Source organism: Halictus rubicundus, chromosome 10, assembly GCF_050948215.1.
Source record: "Halictus rubicundus isolate RS-2024b chromosome 10, iyHalRubi1_principal, whole genome shotgun sequence".
In the NCBI taxonomy this organism is placed as follows: Eukaryota; Metazoa; Arthropoda; class Insecta; order Hymenoptera; family Halictidae; genus Halictus; species Halictus rubicundus.
In genome coordinates this window covers 16150712-16170112 of record NC_135158.1, presented here as the reverse complement: position 1 = coordinate 16170112, position 19401 = coordinate 16150712, and the positions used below count along the sequence as shown (strand labels likewise).

General features: G+C 40.9%; 2 protein-coding genes across 4 annotated transcripts in view; one reads left to right on the top strand and one right to left on the bottom strand.

Annotated features, from left to right (window-relative positions):
* Positions 1-1417: 1417 nt before the first annotated feature.
* On the bottom strand, positions 1418-2638 carry Mrpl32 (mitochondrial ribosomal protein L32). 2 transcript variants are annotated; one of them, XM_076795001.1, is made up of 5 exons: positions 2491-2638; positions 2070-2321; positions 1840-1982; positions 1618-1769; positions 1418-1510 (listed from the first exon to the last, which is right to left on the bottom strand). In XM_076795001.1, the coding sequence occupies exons 1-4, from the start codon at positions 2579-2581 to the stop codon at positions 1632-1634; spliced, it is 624 nt and encodes a 207-aa protein (XP_076651116.1). In that variant the 5' UTR covers positions 2582-2638; the 3' UTR covers positions 1418-1510; positions 1618-1631. The 2 variants fall into 2 exon arrangements, with proteins under 2 accessions (XP_076651116.1, XP_076651115.1); XM_076795000.1 differs by having other exon boundaries at positions 1494-1769.
* A 744-nt stretch (positions 2639-3382) lies between these two features.
* Qless (decaprenyl diphosphate synthase subunit 1 qless) overlaps positions 3383-19401 on the top strand; it is a 49139-nt gene continuing 33120 nt past the window's right edge. The window contains exon 1 of one of the 2 annotated variants that reach the window (XM_076794998.1): positions 3383-3560. In XM_076794998.1, the coding sequence (XP_076651113.1) occupies positions 3405-3560 (156 nt within the window). In that variant the 5' untranslated portion in view covers positions 3383-3404. The remainder of the gene's footprint in view (positions 3561-19401) is intronic. The other variant, XM_076794999.1, reaches the window with a different exon arrangement.

Sequence of the window (19401 nt, the reverse complement as noted above, 5' to 3'; positions counted from 1 at the left end):
CATACTGTTAATGTTTTCATGCACTCAGTAAAAAAAAAAGAACAAAAAAAGAAAAGAATGTATAATATAATCGCAAAAACTTTGTTTAAGCGTACAAAAAGTATATAAAAATAGTGTTCGAATATGTATACAGCTATACATATACATATGTAAATGTAACGTCACCGGAAATACTTCTTATAGTTTCTTTTAAAATCCCTTATTTTTAAAGGGATTTTATACTCTGGAGAATAAGGGGTGGAAGTACGAGAAGCACAGCCCCGATAAGATACGTTGTCTTACTTCCAATGCACCAGAAAGCTAGAATAACAGCTGTAACCTGTATAGTGTTACATCAATAAGTAGGTGTAAATATATATATTTGTTTCACTTTATCATTACCCGAAGGTGCTATGATAGGTCCAGAAGCTCTAGCCAGTGCTCCAAGCGAACAAAATACATCTGTTATCACTCCTTTTTGATTCTCATATTTTTTTGAATCATCATACAAGTTACAACCATGGCAGTGGCTATGATGCATGAAAAAGATATTATTTGCCATGTTCGACTTTATATTGCTTCCTCTGTGCACAGATTTATACTACTCTCTTATTTGTACTTACAAATGTGATAATAAGTAGAAAATGATCATAAGTAGAAAATGTGATATACGTTGTGACTTAATAGTTGTACATTAAACAGGTTCCTGAAACCTGCTCTACACGGGCACAGAAACTTCGGCCATGTAACGGAGAAATGATCGAATTAATTAAAATTTGAGGGGATTTTTGAGCCAATTTTAGAATATATTCCTGTAGGAGTTTTCTAACTTTTGAGGGCTTAAATTAAAGGTGAAAGATGGCAATTTTGTGATCAAGACGTTTAGGTTGAAAAAGAAGTACCATAACGTGTCAAAATATTAACTAATCTCGATTGCAAATTTCTTCATAAATTTGCAATCTTTCACACAGATGATTCGTGCCGTGTTGCACATAAGGTATCGTGTAAACAGCGGCAAGAATGATTTGCTCCGTTCAAATGTTTGTACAGCGCTATTCGACGTAGTGGCAAAACGCTAAAACTGGTAGCCGAATGTTACCACCAGATGATAATTTTCCCAAAATGTGGTTGTGCCCTCTTTGAGCAAACACCATAACCCTATACGATCATGACGGTTAGAATAGTCAATGTTAGATGGCGCCACCACCTTTAGACAAATTTTCATGTTCACAAAACTTCCCACCCTAATAATTGCCATTGTGTGGATCTTTCTACGGGAAATTTTAATAAGAAAGTGTCTATCGATGATTTCGAAATCGTTCGCTAACAGCTATTTAAAACATAAGTAACGATAACAGACTTACACGATATTTTCTTTCCCCTATATATATGGGTCTGCCAGTGCTAAACTCTGATCCAGATAAAATTAATTTAATGCAGTTGTTAGTACTATGACATGTATTTTTTTGTTTTAAGCTGAAGCAGTAAAGAAGAATTGAACTACTGAGATTACAATCATAACAATTCTACACTGAAATAATAAAATAAGTATAGTCAATATTTTATGTTTAAACACAGGCGTAACATTTTTGTAATTTATTTTCTCCCTCTAACTTCATCATATGTAAACAAAAGTACCTTGTTGATGCAACTTATTCTTTACTTATAATTTTAGGTACATCTACAACTTCTAACTCCTTTTCATCAGACAGTTCTTTCGTGGTTGGCTGAAGTAAATTCTCACTGAACCATTCAGGTCTCTTTTTGGGTAATTCAACGATCCTCTGTGACTGTTGAATTTGAATAGAAATTTTTATTCCAAGTACACATTATAATTGAAAATGCAATTGGATCAAGTACCTTCCAATATTCCTCTTTCAGTCGTTCTTTTTCTCCTTCATATAATACTATAACATCTTTCTCTATTGGTTCCAAGCCTAACGAATTCACTATAGCCTTTTGCATTTCTTTCGTTTCTGTTTTCACTATCTCATAACAATATCCTATGGAAGTGTACAGGAAGTCAATATTCTATAATTTAAAGATATAACAAAACGGATTCATATTTAGTAATATCCCATAGGTCTTACCACAAAGTGTACCAGCCTCATAATCATGACCGCAACGTCTACACATCAAAATATTGGTTTTGGGAACATGCGGTTTCCAATGTAGATCTGGAATACCGAATCTTCTATTCAGTCGTTTTTCTATTGAACGACGTTTTTTCGGTACAGCCCATAAAATTGAATCGTTCAGAATGTCCTTTAGAGATCGCCCAGGTAAATGAGCAGGTTGTGTTTGATTTAAAACGTGACTGCAGTCGATCGCACATAGACTACCTAAATAAAATATAAACAACAGATATGAATAATATAGAAGTTGTCTAAGTAAATGTAGTTTAAATTCTACTCTAGAGGTTAGGACACTTCGATTGTATTTTTTGCCATCTTTAATATGTTGTTACACAGTTTCAAGTAAGTGTAATATAAAACCAATTTTCCTTATTACCTGGTGGAAATCCTCGACCGAGAATAATATTAACTGCCTGTTCAAACGTTTGAAATGCATGAGATAACCTCCTTAACAAACCGCTAGCCATGATTCAGGTTAACCATAAACCATGGTGTATCAAATAGATGGGTTGGTAATTGGTACCCATAAGATAAAGGGTAATTTTCGTTGTGCATTACCATATCATTGAATTAGTATTTTCAATTATTCAGACTATATATGTTTACTCAATTTATCCAAAATTTATCGGTGCAACCAGAAATTTCGTTAGAAGATAAAATCAAAATGTTGTGCTTTCTTGAAACGGGTGACTCCCGAGGTCATTCGAAGTAACTTTTTCCTTTACGAAAATGTAATCCGCGGCTTTCTTACAGAGTTATTAACTAAAAACACGGACCAATCAGAGGCGATGACATTGGCCTAGCAGGAATCTGTCCACTGTAGCCACGCTCTGATTGGTCCGCGTTTTTCGTTAATAACTCACTAACAAGGCCGTGGAGAAGGTATTCCCAAAGGGAAAAGTTACTTCAAATGACTTCAGGAATCACCCCTTTCAAGGAAGTATAACATTTTTTGGGCACCCTGTATATAATTCGTAACTGGTAAAGGTACATGGGGATCAGGAGTCGTTTAATCTAAGATTTGGTTTCGAATAAAAAAAGAGGTCGCTGATAAGCAGACGATTTAATATTTCGTCGAGTATAATGACTTTTTCGTAAAACACTCGATGATCGATGACAGTCAAGAATTACAATACCGATCCGATTAATGCCGTGCAAAGCAGGTGTATTTGGTGGTGGGGAAGGGAAAGGGAAAAGCGGGTGGGGAATCAATTTTGAAGTGTCGGTGGGGAGTAGTAGGACTCGAAAGTCTTTAGGAGTCGTGTGACTTGCCTCACTACAGTTTTCGCTATGGCGTGTATAGGGTCGAGTAGGCTCTGTGCTCGTGCAGAGAAATTGTGCCAGTTCGGACATTTCGCCCAATTACGGAGAAAAGTTTCGACAACATGTGTCAAGTCACGACCCAGAATAGAGCAGCAGACCAGCACTTTAATTCAACGCTGTCAGGTACGTTGATCTCGTTTTCGATGCCACGGTTTGGCCGTGGCCAATCTTATCAGCGATCACCGTTAATCACCGTTGGCGGTAAATTCGTAAATTATTCTTACGATTCCTCTATGTCATTACAACACGACACGCTAACAAATACCCGGCGTTTCATTCATTTTTCGGAGGATATTGATACTGATCCGCGTGTCGCCACCGACATAACCTGCTCGCGCCTGCAGTTCCCGAATAGATTTACGTTGATGCACGTGATCTCGTTTAACGTGACATACGGGTTATTATAGGCATTTCGAAGTTAAACTATACAGAAGTCTGTGGCGTCGACGACTCACGTGAAAAGATCAATTATATCGGTTTCTTTGGACTACGAAAATTACATAATGTCTAGCAAAATGTGTCGGTAAAACACGTTCCTTCACTGAGAAGTTTCGGAAACGAAGTGAAGCAAACGATTCTCTTTCGCGCACGCACTGCGTGCTCGCCGTTTTAGGTGAAACGTCACGCGTGACACAATTTCCACTGACGGACATAAAACATCTAAAAATTCGTGAAACCACGTTTTTGTCCGGCCGAGCTGTCAGCTGTTTCTAGCAGACGATCTAGTTGGCGTCTGTTACCCGCGTAGTTCAAGCGAGCATCTTAAGACAACATTATACGAAAAAAAGAAAACATGCATCTTTCACTCCAGAAAGTCATGGACAAAATTAAGATTCGATTTTTGACGTATGTGTTTTGACCCGAGATAAGACGATACTATTTTTAATCGTATTTAATCATTGTGTTGACTGTAGAAGCGACGCTCGCCGGCCGGACGCATGCGCAGTGGCTAAACTCGAGCGCGTTCTCGCGCACTTTTAAATACGAGAAGGATAGATTCGTGTCGCGACAACGAAAGGTGTTGTAATTAATTGTTCATTGGCCACAGAACGGTAGAATATTAATTTCCCGGAGTTTCTAATTTAATCTGAAACCGCGAGCGCGCCTGTAACGAAAGTTTTCCATAAATCGTTCCGCGAGCATCCACACGAATTGCACGACTTTCTCTGCTCGAAAGTGACACAGAGACCGGATTTTGAAATCTCTTTCGATCGGATATCGAAGATGCGAGGCACCGGCTCATAGGCGATAGCTAATCGTCTGTACATATTGCATAAGGCCTTAGGTAAACGATGGCCAGGCGTTGCCCGCGCTGAAAGATTCTTTCCTCTGTTTCACCGTCGCGCGCTGGTCAATGTTATCGAATTCAACCGAGAACCGGTCGCGAACGCCACGAGACGAATTTCATGTCTCGCTTCTCATAAGTAGGCTAACTGGCCCGTGAGATATCCTTCTTCGAGCACGGTTAACCTATGGAATTCACGCTCTTGACTTTCTCGGCTTGTTTAGCCGCGCTACACGCGTAAAGATCCCTGCTCTTATTCACCGATTCTACCATGAATCGAGCGCTCTTTCTTTCCTTCTTTCTTTCTTTTTTTTTTTTTATTAAAAGTTGTTAACATTATTCAGGCCTCTACACCGAAATACTTATTTAAGATTTAATAAAAGAAAAAACGATTTTTGGAGTTTCACAATAAAACACTTGAGATTTATTTATGGTTACATATATGGGTATATTGCATAATTGGTTAAATAAGACGATAACATCACGATTAATTATTTTAAAACTGATGTTACTTTCCAATTAACCCAATATAAGCGGCCATATTTTTTGCAGTTTTTTTGCAAAATGAAAGTAGTACAGTATTATCGCTGGATCCAGCACAGAATTCGATTTATTTTGTGATAAAGAAAGATATTGCTCGATGAAAATTGGTCGAGCATTTTTCTGTCTCGCTGAGATATGGCATTTTTCTTGAGTAGAATAGTTTTAAGACCGTATAAAATGTTTTCTACTTTTTCATACACTCGTCCCTATTTTCTGCACTTTCTAAGCGCTAAATATTTATAACTTTTACTACTTATTGTCATTGTACTTGGTTTCTTTTTTTCTTTACAGTAGTATCGTATAAATATTTATTCCTTTCAATATTGCTGTTCCATTCAGGTGAAGTGAGATTGCAAGCTGTTGTTTTGTTCAAGTGAGGTGCAACGCACAGGTTGTTACTTGAATTACAATTGTAGCTGTCGCCGGCAAAAATTTGTATACAAAATTCGAAATTTGCATAAAAATCCGCAGGCTTCTTGTAAGCAAATCAACCGCAAATTGTGCACTAAAAAATCGAAATAGCCAACGTGTTTTGTTTCCGCGAGGGAATCGCGGATGTGTTCAACAAACTTCGTACAGTGATTTCAATGCGCGGTGAAGACTGTCGTTGAGCTCACCGCAGTCATTTGAATAAGACTCGAAGGCATGCATTCCAATAAAATCGTTTCCTATGGAATTATCATTTTCGACATAGAAAACGATTATTTGCAGTTACAGAGATTTTATATTGTTCATTCAATATAAAAGATGTAATAATTTCCAATCGAGGACGAACATTCAACGCCAGAGAAGAATCTGTGCCACGGCGAATTTCATGGCCGTTATTAAATGCAAATATAAGGTCATTAACACCATAGATTTGCAAGTTCTGTTTCACAAGCGTCACTCACCATAACTCGTGCTCAATAAGGGAGATTTCCTTCATTGACGCACGACGGTCTTTGCTTTTGGCATTCCACTCTCGTGAACGTTCCACGTGTGTACGCACGCATAGGAATGCGTGAATAGTTTTACAATACGATTGTTGTTAAATTACTGCGCACTCTATTCGATGTGCCGCCCCGTTGATTAACATAACGGCCTCGTGTGCGTCGGCACGCGAACCGCGTAATTAAACGTTCCTTTAACTTCTGAAAAATTCCAATTTCCAGCTTTACGGAGCACTAAAAATTATTATTTCATGTTACTTGATAAAAATAACACGAATGTGTCTATCAAAATTTGTACCCTTTTTAAAATAATATATACCCAAAGAAATCAATTTGTTTCAATAATTCCTCATGGACTGAATCTAGTGTTAACAATGATAACACAACACAATTTTCAGCTCGCTTAATAATTAGAATTATTAGGTTTTTGCGTAGCTGGTTTTAAAGAATTCGGGGATATGCCTTGAAAACGAATGATTGCTTTTATATTGTTTTTCGAGATTACAAGGAACAAACGGTGAACATAAGTCGTTCAGTATGCCTCTTTTCTCGCTTCGTCGACTCGCACCGTCGGATCGAGTTCACCAGCCAGTAACTATACATACGCGTTGGGACATTCACATGTAACATTCACGTTGACAGGCTATGTTCAACGCCGGAACAGTTCTTGGATACTTATTGCAATGCCTTACATCCGTCCGCTGGTTCTTCACGGTTTCGAACGTGGTTCACCCAAGGCCGGTGTAATTAAGGATATTTAGTTTTCAAGGACAAGCCATTCGTATTACACCGGCTAGGATGCTTTCGCCGACGATAATCCGGTATCGCCTTCGGCTCGACGCAAATGACCACGAAACATGTGCTCGTGACATTTATCAACCTTTGACTGCCTCTAAATGGGCCGCGCGCGCGCGTCATTTTTATGCATGGTGCAGCGTCATCCAACCTTTGCTCTCTTTCAGCTTCCAATTCTATGCACATCGCATTAAAGCGGGAATAATCTTACGACTGATTCGTTATGCACGGTTTGCTAATATTTTGAAATTCGCGGCCTCTCCGTTTATCTTTTTCTTCAGCCCGCAAGTCTCAATTTATGGGGCCCAACTCGGGCCTGGTTTTAGTTTGCAGTTGACCGTGTTGCTAGGCGATTAATAGTCTGTGAACTGTTGATTTATTAAGCAAAATTTGTCTTGATTCAGATCTATCTTTATTAAGCAAAACATCAAATTGAAACGTGTCTTTGATCTTATTGCAAAGTAGGATCGTGCATCGTTTATAGTTCCTTGATTTTCTCGGCGCCTGTCGGCTTTGAATTATGTGAATTACGTGTAGTTGTGTTTTGATCGCTGGAGTTGGAGCAGTCCGCGTGTATCGGTCTATTAGCGCCAGTGTTGCGCAAGTATTACCGGGAAAATGGTAAACATTATGTCATTTTGGAAATACTGCATCTTCATTGAGAGCTACTTAGCTACAGCCTGCCAGAGATTCTCAAACACTTTCACTTTTTCAACGTTACGTAAATGGTCTTCGAAAAATCGAAGCGGCAAGTGTACAGAAGTCTTATAACCCGAACGAGAGAAGCGTTCTCGCAGTAATAATTTTCATTCTCTTAAATTTAATGCTCTCAACAATTAATCCGCGCATCCAAACTGTGTTCGAATACATTTTCGATTGACCCAAAATCGTAAAAATTAAATTTAAAAGAAAAACCAAAGGAAAGCCTCTTTAAACATTCGCATCGTTTGTGAAATGTAAATCTACAAAAAAAAAAAATCTCCACGAAAAAAAGATCTATTTTGAATTCACAGCGTTAGCTTTCTGCTGAATCCGTGTTTCAACACCTTGTACGTTAAAGCGAGGTTAATTACATTCCCATTAATTATCCTGTCGGCTCATGTAACGGTATGAATTCCTTTTCGTGTTTGTTGTGTTTCTCCGATCATCAAGTTCACAATTTCGAGATCAACACTCGCTGAAAACGAGTTCTCCGAGTCTATTAAACCATGCGTTCACGGTTTCGAATGTCGTTTACTTTTCCCGCTTGAGAGCGGCCAAGTCATTAGAGTAACCAAAAGAAAAAAAAAAGAAAAAAGAAAAAAGTTGAAGTACGTAACCATTAGTCGGTAGCGGAGTATCTAAATGACAAGGCAGCATAGTTTCGTTGTGGGAGAACCGGTCTCTCCCGCGTCCGATTTTCACCGTTCTTTTCGAGCGAACGTTTATGCGAAAAGCATACGGGACGCGTTGATACGCTGGAAATTAGCGTGGCGAGTTGTACGGCAGTGTATTACGCAGCGTACATTGCCAATGATCCATCGAAAACGGAACAAATGAACACGCAAATCCGTAACAAATGCATTGCTTAACGACCACCTAGCAGAAATTACGCTGCCGATCGTCTTACGGGCTACAGTGAGTGCGAAAAGTATTGCAACAGCAAATTCGAGAAATTTTCAATGTTGCAACTATGATCGTTTCGTTAAAAAAAGATAGCATAATCACAAATTTGGACTTATTTTAAAGCTCGAAGCTTCCACTCTCGTAAACCATCATTCGTTTTTTTTTAGTCGAAAATTATACAAACTGAATGGTTTGTGAAAGCATAAAAAAAATCTCTTAGGCACAAATGAACGATGGATGACAAAAAGTAGAGGCTTCGAGCTTTGAAACGAGTCCAGGTGTATTGTTGTATTATTTTATTTAACGAAATTGCCACAGTTCAAATATCGACGATTTCCCGAGAATGGGACGGGAAATTTGCGGTTGAAATATTTTTTGAATCCACTGTATACGAAGAGTTTAATCTCCACCCATGTCTCTCTTGCGATAGTGTAATACTGTACTGTTTTTCCTATGATTATGTAGAGAAGAACGATTCTGGTTGAAAGAGAAGAGTAGTATAAGACACCGAGCAAAGATCAGCTCGAGACTCGGCTCAACCTACATTCCCCATTTCTACAGGGTGTTCAGTAATTAATGCTTCAATCGGAAAAGGGGGCGGTTCTGTAGAAAAATGGCAGATTCTAGATTCATTTCTTTTAAATAAATAAAGTTAAAATTTGCAATAATTGAAATTGGTATTGCATTTTCTTTCTTGTGCACCGGCACCTCATCAGTATCTTGAGAAATAATGGACTTTCTACTTACCGGACACACTGTATAAAGAGGAACAAGGAAAATACTGTTTATACGAGTAAACTAATATTATAAGGAGTCTCTTGACATAGAAATTCCATATAATCGAAGTAAATTTAATCAAGTACAAATTGCCGAATCGTTTTGCATTTTTCAGATCCGAAACAAGCATTAAATATACTGAAAGATTAACTTTCGAAACTGGCTGGCAAAAGTTCCAAATTTACGCGAAACGTTTACAACTTTGGGCCGAAATGGATCCAACTTCTGGGATCCGAGGGTCGACCCTCTGACAGCCGAGTCCGGGTCTGTTTAGACCCAGAGTGTCAGAATCGTCATTCAATCATTCAATTAACGTGTCCACAAGAAGTACCTTCGAAAATATGTTTTAGAATATTGACAAACAATTGCAACCAAGTGGAGCAAAGTAGAAATTCTTTTCTTCCTTTAACGATTTCAATAAGCTGGAACTAATGCGATGCTGTTCTTAAATATTTTTCATCTGTTTATTGCTTGAAATTTCGCCTACTCATTTTCGTCGCAAGTGCATAAAACCGGCAGACCAGTTACAAGAATGGTCCGTGCTCGTCCGTGGGTTAATAAACCTGCAGCGAAGTGTAACAAGCAGGTCTGCGAACGGCAAGAAAAAGTCTGGATCGATCGTGGCCGATCGAGGAGGCTCTGCCTTGGCGAACGAAATGATCGACGTGCGCTGTGCGCTGTTCGCCGTGCGCCGTGCGCCGTGCGCGGCGAATCGTTTCGCAAGTCGGGCGAACGTTGCGAGATAGAGGCTACCGAACCAGAATGCTGGTCTAGCTTCGAGAAGATCGCGTTTCATCGTTACATCGCAGGCACGGCTCGCTCTTGCGCAGGAAGATTTCGAATTTTGTCACGAGTGCACACGGTTGGCCGGGCCGTTGTGTGAGTGTGCCTTCTTGTGCACGGATTGATAGCTCGAATAGACTGTCGCGGTAACCTAGGTATGTAAGTGGACGAGGCGAAAGGAAATAGCTCTGGAAACATGATTCTGTCCGTGCACACCGTGAAAAATTCCGTCACTTGCGTTACACGTTACATAAATTGAGGAAGCGATCGAAAAACTTGCCTTTAACCCTTTTAGGCCTGGATCGTTACCTTCTGACCGCGATTTCTATTCTGGACAGCCTGGAAAAGCGGACAGCACATATTCTGAAACAGGGTACTTTAGGTTTAACAGAATATTTTTTATCGCTCGTATCTTTATGCAAAGTAAAAGTATTCCGCATCGATTGCAAGAAACAGGAACCAAGTGTCCTTTCTATAATAATTTTAATAAGCTGAAAACCATGTCAGTGGGTCCAAATCTCCAAATCCCTCGGTTCACATTTTTTGTAAATCATTTTCTGTGAAATGTGCATCTTGAATGTAACATAATTTGTTGATTTAAAGTGCAGCACAAAAATTGGTGTATTATTATCCCAGGCTCCTTTAGGTAAGGAACTCTGTTGCATCTGTTAACTTCCTTGTTGCGACATAAAAACTAGTACATCTTGCAGAACAACTTCGTTCAGAGGATGCGGCTGTTTCAATGTTGCTTGGTAGTCACATTAGACAACTATTATGCTTACAAATTAGGAGCGAATTACCAACAGAGCCAGCATTAGTTAGCATATTCAGCCTATATTCAGCACATCTTAATTAGTACGAAATTACTGGTTACTTATCAGGATTTAGTTTTAATGAATGGTCTATTTCAACCTACTTTCGGTCGCAAAACAACTGGACCTTCAAGTTTCCGAGTTAAACAGGTACTCGGCAATCGTGGATGCAAGCAACGAATAATTCTGCAAGCGTAATAAGAACAGCTCTAACGGTAAACAAGAAAAATCATAGCCAGGATTGCATCCTCGTCGGGTTGGTTAAATTTTTGTTCGGTCTCGAGACGTGTACCAAAATTACTTTTCCACGCGGCCGGTTATGTAACACGGTTATTTAAAGCGTGAAATTTACTGGCTCATAACAATAACGGTAAACAGTAGGAAATGTAAGTCGTTGGTTTTTTCGGGCTCGAACCTTCCGCCCGGCTTTCGGGTTTTGTTTCCCGTAAAAACCTGTTTTAGACAACTACTTAGAGAACGCGCGGAATAAACATTGCCTTATTCATCATCGATTTGCGCAACGTGGCCGACGTTTTCTGAAAAAACTATCTAGATCGCTCGGTCTTCGCAACTGGTCCGCATAATGTGTAGGAGAGAGCATGCTATGTATTTCGCGCGTTGAAGTCACTCGATTGAAGTCACATTCCTGCATCTTGCAACTTTGGCCTATTTCCCAGTAAACACGCTTTTCACGCCAACCTCGAGTCAAAGACAAGCTGACAACACCGACACATCGAATTATTTACCTATTTACGAAGCATCATTTTTTATTCAAATATTAGACATTAAAATTTTTACAATTTAAATTGATCTAGAGTTGAATTAGACTTTTCATTGAAACATTAGTGCATGAAATCGTCACAATTTCAATCCAACATTCTGCACTTTATTCTTGTAAGTTATTATTTTTCTGCAGTGTTTTTTCTTTTAAATATTAGCCTATAAAATCTTGACACTATATTTTTGCGAACCTAGGAATTTTTTCAACTTGTGAGAATCTAATCTTTGGTTAAATTTTATGTTTAGCTTGGATAGAAAATATTTTGAAGTGGCCACGAAGTGGCCAAATTATTAGGTGGTATTCAATCGCTGTTTTATTAAATGTGGAAAGATTGTAGAGAACTAATCGATTATGTAAACTTCGAAGCGACACAACTTGGAAACATTTAATGACAAAGCCGCTCGAACGATTAAATTGCAAACGACTCGAAACCCGACACGACTAAATGATATATCATTCTTCTGCGAACGAGCGAAGAACAAGAAACTGAAGTTAATAAGTGAAAGAATCTCGCGAAGGACTTCGTACACTTCATGATTATTCGATCAATTATTACATGGTTATGATGCGAGTTACACCGATGGTTTGAACGTTGGACGCGCAATCTCGCGTAGGATCATCGCAATTTCAGAAACATTGAAGATCTCCGCGTAATGAAACTATAGTTAACCGGGCAGGAACGCGATGGCAATTACCCCGCGAGGACATCTGTGCGAATGTCGAGTAGCCGTGTGCAATTTCCTGCGAATCCTTGTTGCCTCGGTGTAGCCGTACAGTTAACGTGAGCTTTGAGGTCGGCCTTTGGGTTTGCCGTGTGTATACATACTACATATATGTACGCAGATAATTGAAGAGAACGGCCGCGATGTGCAGAGGAACGTGACACTTCTCTGTTCCAGCGAGAAACCGGTACCAATGTTGCACTAATCAAGTCAGAGGATCTAGACGAGTCGCAATTATGTTTGCGATCAACGACCTACGTTACCTACGGATTCGATCTGATAATTAGCAAGACCGATAGCGATAATTGATTCCTCTCGGCGGGGCCGGCGTTCGTCGTCTCCTCGCTAATTAATGCCGCTGGATGGCAATTATATTACTTTCGCGACCGGTCACGGCTATGAAGGTGTACCTACTTGGACAAAATCATCCGATCGAACAAATCAAGCGTCTATCTTTGTAATTATTAGATTACTTACGCGAAAGAAAAATTGTCTTTACTAATTGCGAAATATAGGAGCAACAGTTTCTTTTCTGATCAATCTTCCTGGAAGAAAGAGACACATGACTCCATGGATAAGATCTATTTTGATTTCACTCAGATCCATAGATAGCATACATATTGAACAGGTGTTGAACCGCGAGCATACTCGAGGAATATCAAAACCGATCTTCCAGAGAGACGCCGTCGAATCGTTCCGCGTGGAATGGGAAATGATCGGCAGCTCGGACACAGGTCGAATTCGCAACGAGACTCGCGGCGCGTTAATTAATTTAATCTATCATCTAAACGCCTCGTTAAAGCGTCCCTAATTAGCTCAGCGATCGCCGACGACCCGGCGGAGTTACCGAGTCGCAACCCGAAATCCGGACGGCTACCGTGATCGAGATTAGGAGATCGACGAACGCGATAAATTCGCCATTCAGGGAGTGTCGGTGAATCATGTGAATCGTTCGCGGCTCGGAGTGCGTCAATCGAAACGCAGCTAGCATGAATGAACACAGGCTCGTCTCCGAATCCGACGGCGTCGCCGGTAACGACAGATCTTCCTGCGTAACATCGGCATAGTAATCGGGCACGCGCAGCATCAGCACGGTTGCAAAATACTGTTATGGAATTCCCCTATCTGCCGATCGATTTTGTTCTTTTTTTTCGCATTGCTATACCAAGCACGTCCCGTTAGGCGTAGCTCTGCGCTTATTTATAAAATTGACTAACCGATCTTCTGCAACTATCCGCGGAAACGATTGCAACCTCTGCACGGAAAGATTAGTCATTTTGATATTGTAAGATAGTAATAGCTATGTCTTAGTGTTCCTTTGTGATTTTTCCGGGTCTTTTGTAAACGTACTTTTCTTTCGTTTTTAAGGGTAAAAAACGCCCTTTAGCCGATTTTGGATTCCTTACCAAGGAAGAACCCTTTCAGCCAAGTTGCAGCCCTGTACCTCGTCCGTAAGGGTAGTTACGGGGAAAACACTAAAAACCAGTTTCTACCCCATTTTCCCCATTTAATCGCATCTCAAAATTCTAAAAAAATTCTGACACGTTCAACATATCGAACCACATATTCGAGAATTTTTTCCGATTTTTCAGTTGCAAACTCTGGTTGTAAAAACTGAAAACCCCGAAAAAATTCGAAAAAAATACAGATATCATGCCGAAGTTGAAGAGCGACCACTCTGGAAATTAATTCGATAGTAAGGTATTGTTATCAACGCTATCTCCAATTTTTTCCATACTTTTTGCTGGGCTCGTCATAGTTAAAAAATAAAAATCAATTTTCTCGACGATTTCGTGATTTAAGTAGATCTAAACAAGTATTCTTAAATTGGACTGAAGTCGTAGCACTAATTGGGTCAGTTTGAAAGCGTTAGGTTCGTTTCTCGTTCCAGAATATCGCCCATGCGATCGTTGAAGTCTTTAGTCCGCATATAGTGCGCGAAAAGTATGTATGAATCTTGGGAAACCGGTCGTAATGAAAACATTGCACAATTCGAGTATCGAACATTCTCTCGCTACAGTAACGTTTTGACGTTAGTTAAAGCTTTGTTTGTTAAAAATTTATTATCGCAAAAATATTCAGCCTTTGTCGTGCAATATCGACTCGGACCGGTGAGACACGATCCGTTAACGTTAATAACGTTTGTCGAGTTGAAATAAAATTCATTTCCTCCGATATTAACATTTAAGTAAACGTAGACAAATTCGGAAATTCCGATCAGCAAGGAAGTTCTAATGAAGATTGTAGGGCAAGCGGCTAACGAACACATAAATTAATCATGTTAGATATCGATTGCGATACACGCTTCTAGCACTGTACACGGTGTAGATCATTTTAATGATTCGATTAGAGTATCGTTTGGTCATTTGGTAACAAGGACGGTACGATAGACTGTCATTCATTATAACGATGTTCGGACAAGACACACTTTGGAGATTCCCCAGACAACTTTTAACAATGGACGTCAGCCATTCATTCGAGCCTTACGCAATCGAGTCGTGGGCTAAAATTCGACGCTCATGTTGGTTCCTAATGTTCCGCCGACATAACGGGACGATAATGGCGGGATCGTGTCGTGGTTGCGAAGACTCGTCGACGGTGTGCTATTAGTCGAATTCCTGAATCTTTATACAGTTATAAGACGGTTCACGGTGCCTCTAATAGCTCGACCTGTATTTTTACACCATCTTAATTGTCTAATAACATCGATTTAATTGCTTCCGATAATCGCCGGTGAATAATCGCCTGCCAGAACCTTTCGACATCCCATTATCACCTGCCGGAGTCTCTGAGCTTCAAAGCCGCTATAAATGCTGCTGCTCCGACGAAATCCTGCATTTCATATTTCAATATTTGCCACGCAATTAAATATTCATGTAGTACAAAAAATTGTACCTGACTCGACATAAGACCGTGAGAGTTACCAATATCCCTCGATCGGTTTTTTCTTCTGCATCCTTCGCTTCCTCCCGCCTGGAGGATTTATGTACGACATGCCATCTTCTTCAGGAACCCGTTCTCCTCGGTTAAAAATCATTTTAGAAATTGGATAAAAGGCTGACTCGTTTCAGTCTATAATTACGCGCGTGGCTATGCAAACATAAATTTTACGGAACCTTCTAATCCCGAGGTGTTGGTCGCTCGCGATGATTGAGGCCCGAGCAAGAACACATGTTCTTTTGCCAGCAGGATGCGAACAAGCAAAAAGGGACGATTCAGCTTTATCAAGGCCCGCCGCGCCGATCACACGCTCGTTCCGCGATTTAATCTAATCTCGCGGTTTCCGGCTACGTTCACTTCGCTCGCTGTCATTATGCGAGAGCTCTTGCCACTTTGTAATTCGAGCCCGCCATACATCTCCAGTGTCGAGGAGTTTCAACTTTGCAAATCGAGAGACGATTTTTATTCACTCTCTTCGGTAGCTCTTTATTTACCAGTTCGAAAAGTGACCGATTTGGTCTCCTATATTTATGCGTTTACGACAAGAACGAGAGTAAACGTTTTCGACGAGGCACGTGACTCCAGCGCAGACTGTTGAAGCTTGCCTCGGAAAATCCTTTAGAATTTGGCACGCTCTTTGGACGATGCTGGAACCCCTAACAACATAAAGAAACCTTTGTCCTGTCCCAGCGAGTCCATTTCTATGAATTCTCATTTGCATGAGGACCCTCATCCTGCTGAGAACTGATCGAAAGACCCATAATGCGAAAGGGGCGGGCAGATTTATCTTTCGGCGAGCCCAGGGGTCTTTCCCGGGAGCGCGTCTTCCGCATTTTTCGAAATGCAAATTCGCGGATCGCGGGCCGAGTTATCCTGGAGCCGTCGAAGGAGACGTCGCGACGTCCCCCGCATATGCGAACAGTCCGCCGCGAACTCATTCGTAGTCGTCCAGTGACTTTGCCTCCAAGGTCCAAAGGAGTTCTCTGTCACGTCCTGTCTCGTCGATCCGTGGCTATGTGTCCAGAAATACATTCCCCGAGGGGGGGGGGGGGTGTGTGGAACGAGCTATAGCAAGTTATAGCGAGTTATAGCAAGCTGTGGCTCGATCGAGGGAAACGCAACTCCGCTCGAAGGACCTTCGAAGTCTCCTTTCGGTTTCGCTCTCTCGTCCAGGCAAAATAGCTCATTTAATTTCCGAGATTGTGCGCTCTCCGCCGTGTGTGTTTCCCCGCTGTTTTTCCACTGCAGATGCTGCACCGGTTCCGAGCGCACTTGTTGATATTCACGCCGCTAAGCCGGTATGCTATCTGTTTTATCATCGACCACTCGGGACGTCTTTGATGCAAAACGAGATTGGTCATTCCCCGACGAGCTCGAAGGAAATCACGGGCTCGTCTCATAGCAATTACGCGCCCGGTAAATGCCTCTTAATGTCCGAGACGGGCACACGTGCTGCCCGATCCTTTGTTCTCAATTTTCATTGCCGAAGACGACGCGCTTAATGACAGCGTTTCCAGCAGTTTATTTGTATTCGCTTGTAAGGGAAATAAAAATTGAAGGCGTCGGAGGAGTTTAAAAATGCAGGTGAATCATTTTCAGAATTTATTGAAACTATTAAACTGGGAAACATATTTTTATCCAACTCCTAATTAATACGGACAATTTTTATTTTGCATAGAAATCGATAGTCTGGTAATTGTAGAAGGAATCGACTTTGCTATTTGTCGACAAGAAACAAGACATTAGTCTGCAAAATACTTTTCAAGTATTTCAAGCTCGTCGAATTAAAAATTTAGATACGTGATCTTTTTTTTTCTTGTTAAATTTTTTGTAAAATTATTTCTCTTCACTGGGAACGACACTTGGGCAGGATAAAAGGTTTCTCGTTGATAGAAGGGGCACCGGTCACATGGTTTCGCCAAATATCGAGTGAAAGCGCGGCAAGCGGAGTCATCGATCGAGACGTTCAGATGATTTTCGCCGATCGTTTTTCCAGGCGAAAATTCATCGATTTCCCAGAGAAACGGTTTCTTCGTCAGCTGCGAGCGTATTAAGAGGCGAGTATAGATACAAGACAGAAAGAATGCTCGTTGTTAGGCGGTCGAACGCTAGGTAGTACGTTGCACGTAATCACGTTCAACTTTTACCGTGATTCACATTTGGGTATCGAGGGCACATGCGCGCCATTCCCGCGTCGGAGAAACCGCTTGGTTCGGTTGTGCCGATGGCAGAAGAATGGAACGCTGCTGGATCGGTGCACTTGCTGCTGCAAGTCGATGAAAAGAACATTTAAATCCTGATTTATAGCTCGGTCGACAAATTGCGATTTCGTTTGAAACGACCGAAACATCTGTTCAACGGATGTCGATTTGATTGCGTGACAATTGGAAAACTTGGATCGTTCCTGTTACCACCGTTGATATAATTGAACTAATATTTTGTCTATTTCCCAACTCTGTACACCGAGACTTTCGTGTACCGCCGGGTCTCGGAAAAGCGTAGAATATTTTCCAAACGTATAGAAATGAAATGGACCGTGCGAAGCCTAATGTATTCGATATCGATTTGCTCAAGGAGCCGTGAAATCGCCTTTCGGAGATCGAAATCTCCGATTCGAGGTCGGACGAATGCCCCGCACGTGGACCGACGAATCAGAATGGCAATTCATCGAATCAAAAATCCGACGCACCACGAAGGCAACGTCCAGACACGTCTCTTATCGACATCTTTCTCGGGCTTCTTCGTGAAAGGGGATTTTTGATAGGCCAAGGTCGACGAATATTCATGGCCGAGTGTCTTATTCTTTTCGGCACGTAGGCCACTTTCTCGTTGTGACGTATGTAGACACGGTAGGACGCTCGCGAATGTGTGCGAAATCACGCGGAAGTAGTAGAATCTGATGAAGTTCAGACATCTGCCGGTTTACCGAGACTACTGAACCTTTGTTCGCTTCGTACGCTCATTTAGAGACACTTATCGGTGCTTGAAACTATGAATGATGCGGACGATCGTGAAATTTCATTCGGTCCTGAAGGTGTTGGGTCTACCTTGACCCGCTGTGCTTTGCAATAAAATAGACGAATTTTTCTGTCGAGAGTTTCTTTACTAGCTTAACACTAAAAAATATGTTCGCGCAAATATTTGCACTAAAAATGGCAGGATTGAATTTATTTGCATTTTGTGCGATTTCTTTCATCATAACGAATGCTTGACTAAAAATGATGCAGAAAAGAAATAACAATTTTTATTTCGCATACAAATCTGCGATCTTCTAATTCAACAACAGCAACTGCCAAAGTACAGATCTGGCATAGTGATTCCAATCTTCTTGTATTACTCAGGTTCTACAGAAATCAGGCTCGATGTATCATCGCGAAAATGAGTAAACGTTATTCATCTTAAATAAGGAAGGGAATAATGATTAATATCTTTTCGACTACATGCTTGTACCCTTTAGCATCGTTTCACAATTCAACCACCTGCTAGGATTTTCAATTACCACTTGTGTCCATTAAACTGTCACAGAATGGGTCGTCTGTCGTTGATTTACGTCACCGTATAATTATGTTAACAAATTCGAGAGTAGCACTTCAAAAAAGTAAAGCAGGCTTGATTTACAGCTCACAAATCAGACGATTACGAACGCTGCAAAACATTCCTCTACGACTGGACAATCGTTGAATTGTGCACGTGTGTGTCACATTTTCGAGCCGAACTTCTGAAAACGATTTTCCGCGAACATTTGCGAGCATGCGAAGCAACGTCTCGAAGACTCTCTTTCCCATTCTCCTGGGGTCTTCGCAGACATTCACATATCTTCCTCCCCCCTCGGAACCGCGTGAAACTTTCTTCGAACCTGTTCACCCGGGCAAAATACGTCATTGGTCACTTGGTCAGCGTTATCGGTCGTCGAATGTATTATATACGGGAATCCTAATCTACTGTCTGGTCAAAGACCTTCCTGTCCTAGTCGGTACTGTAAATTCGGGTCA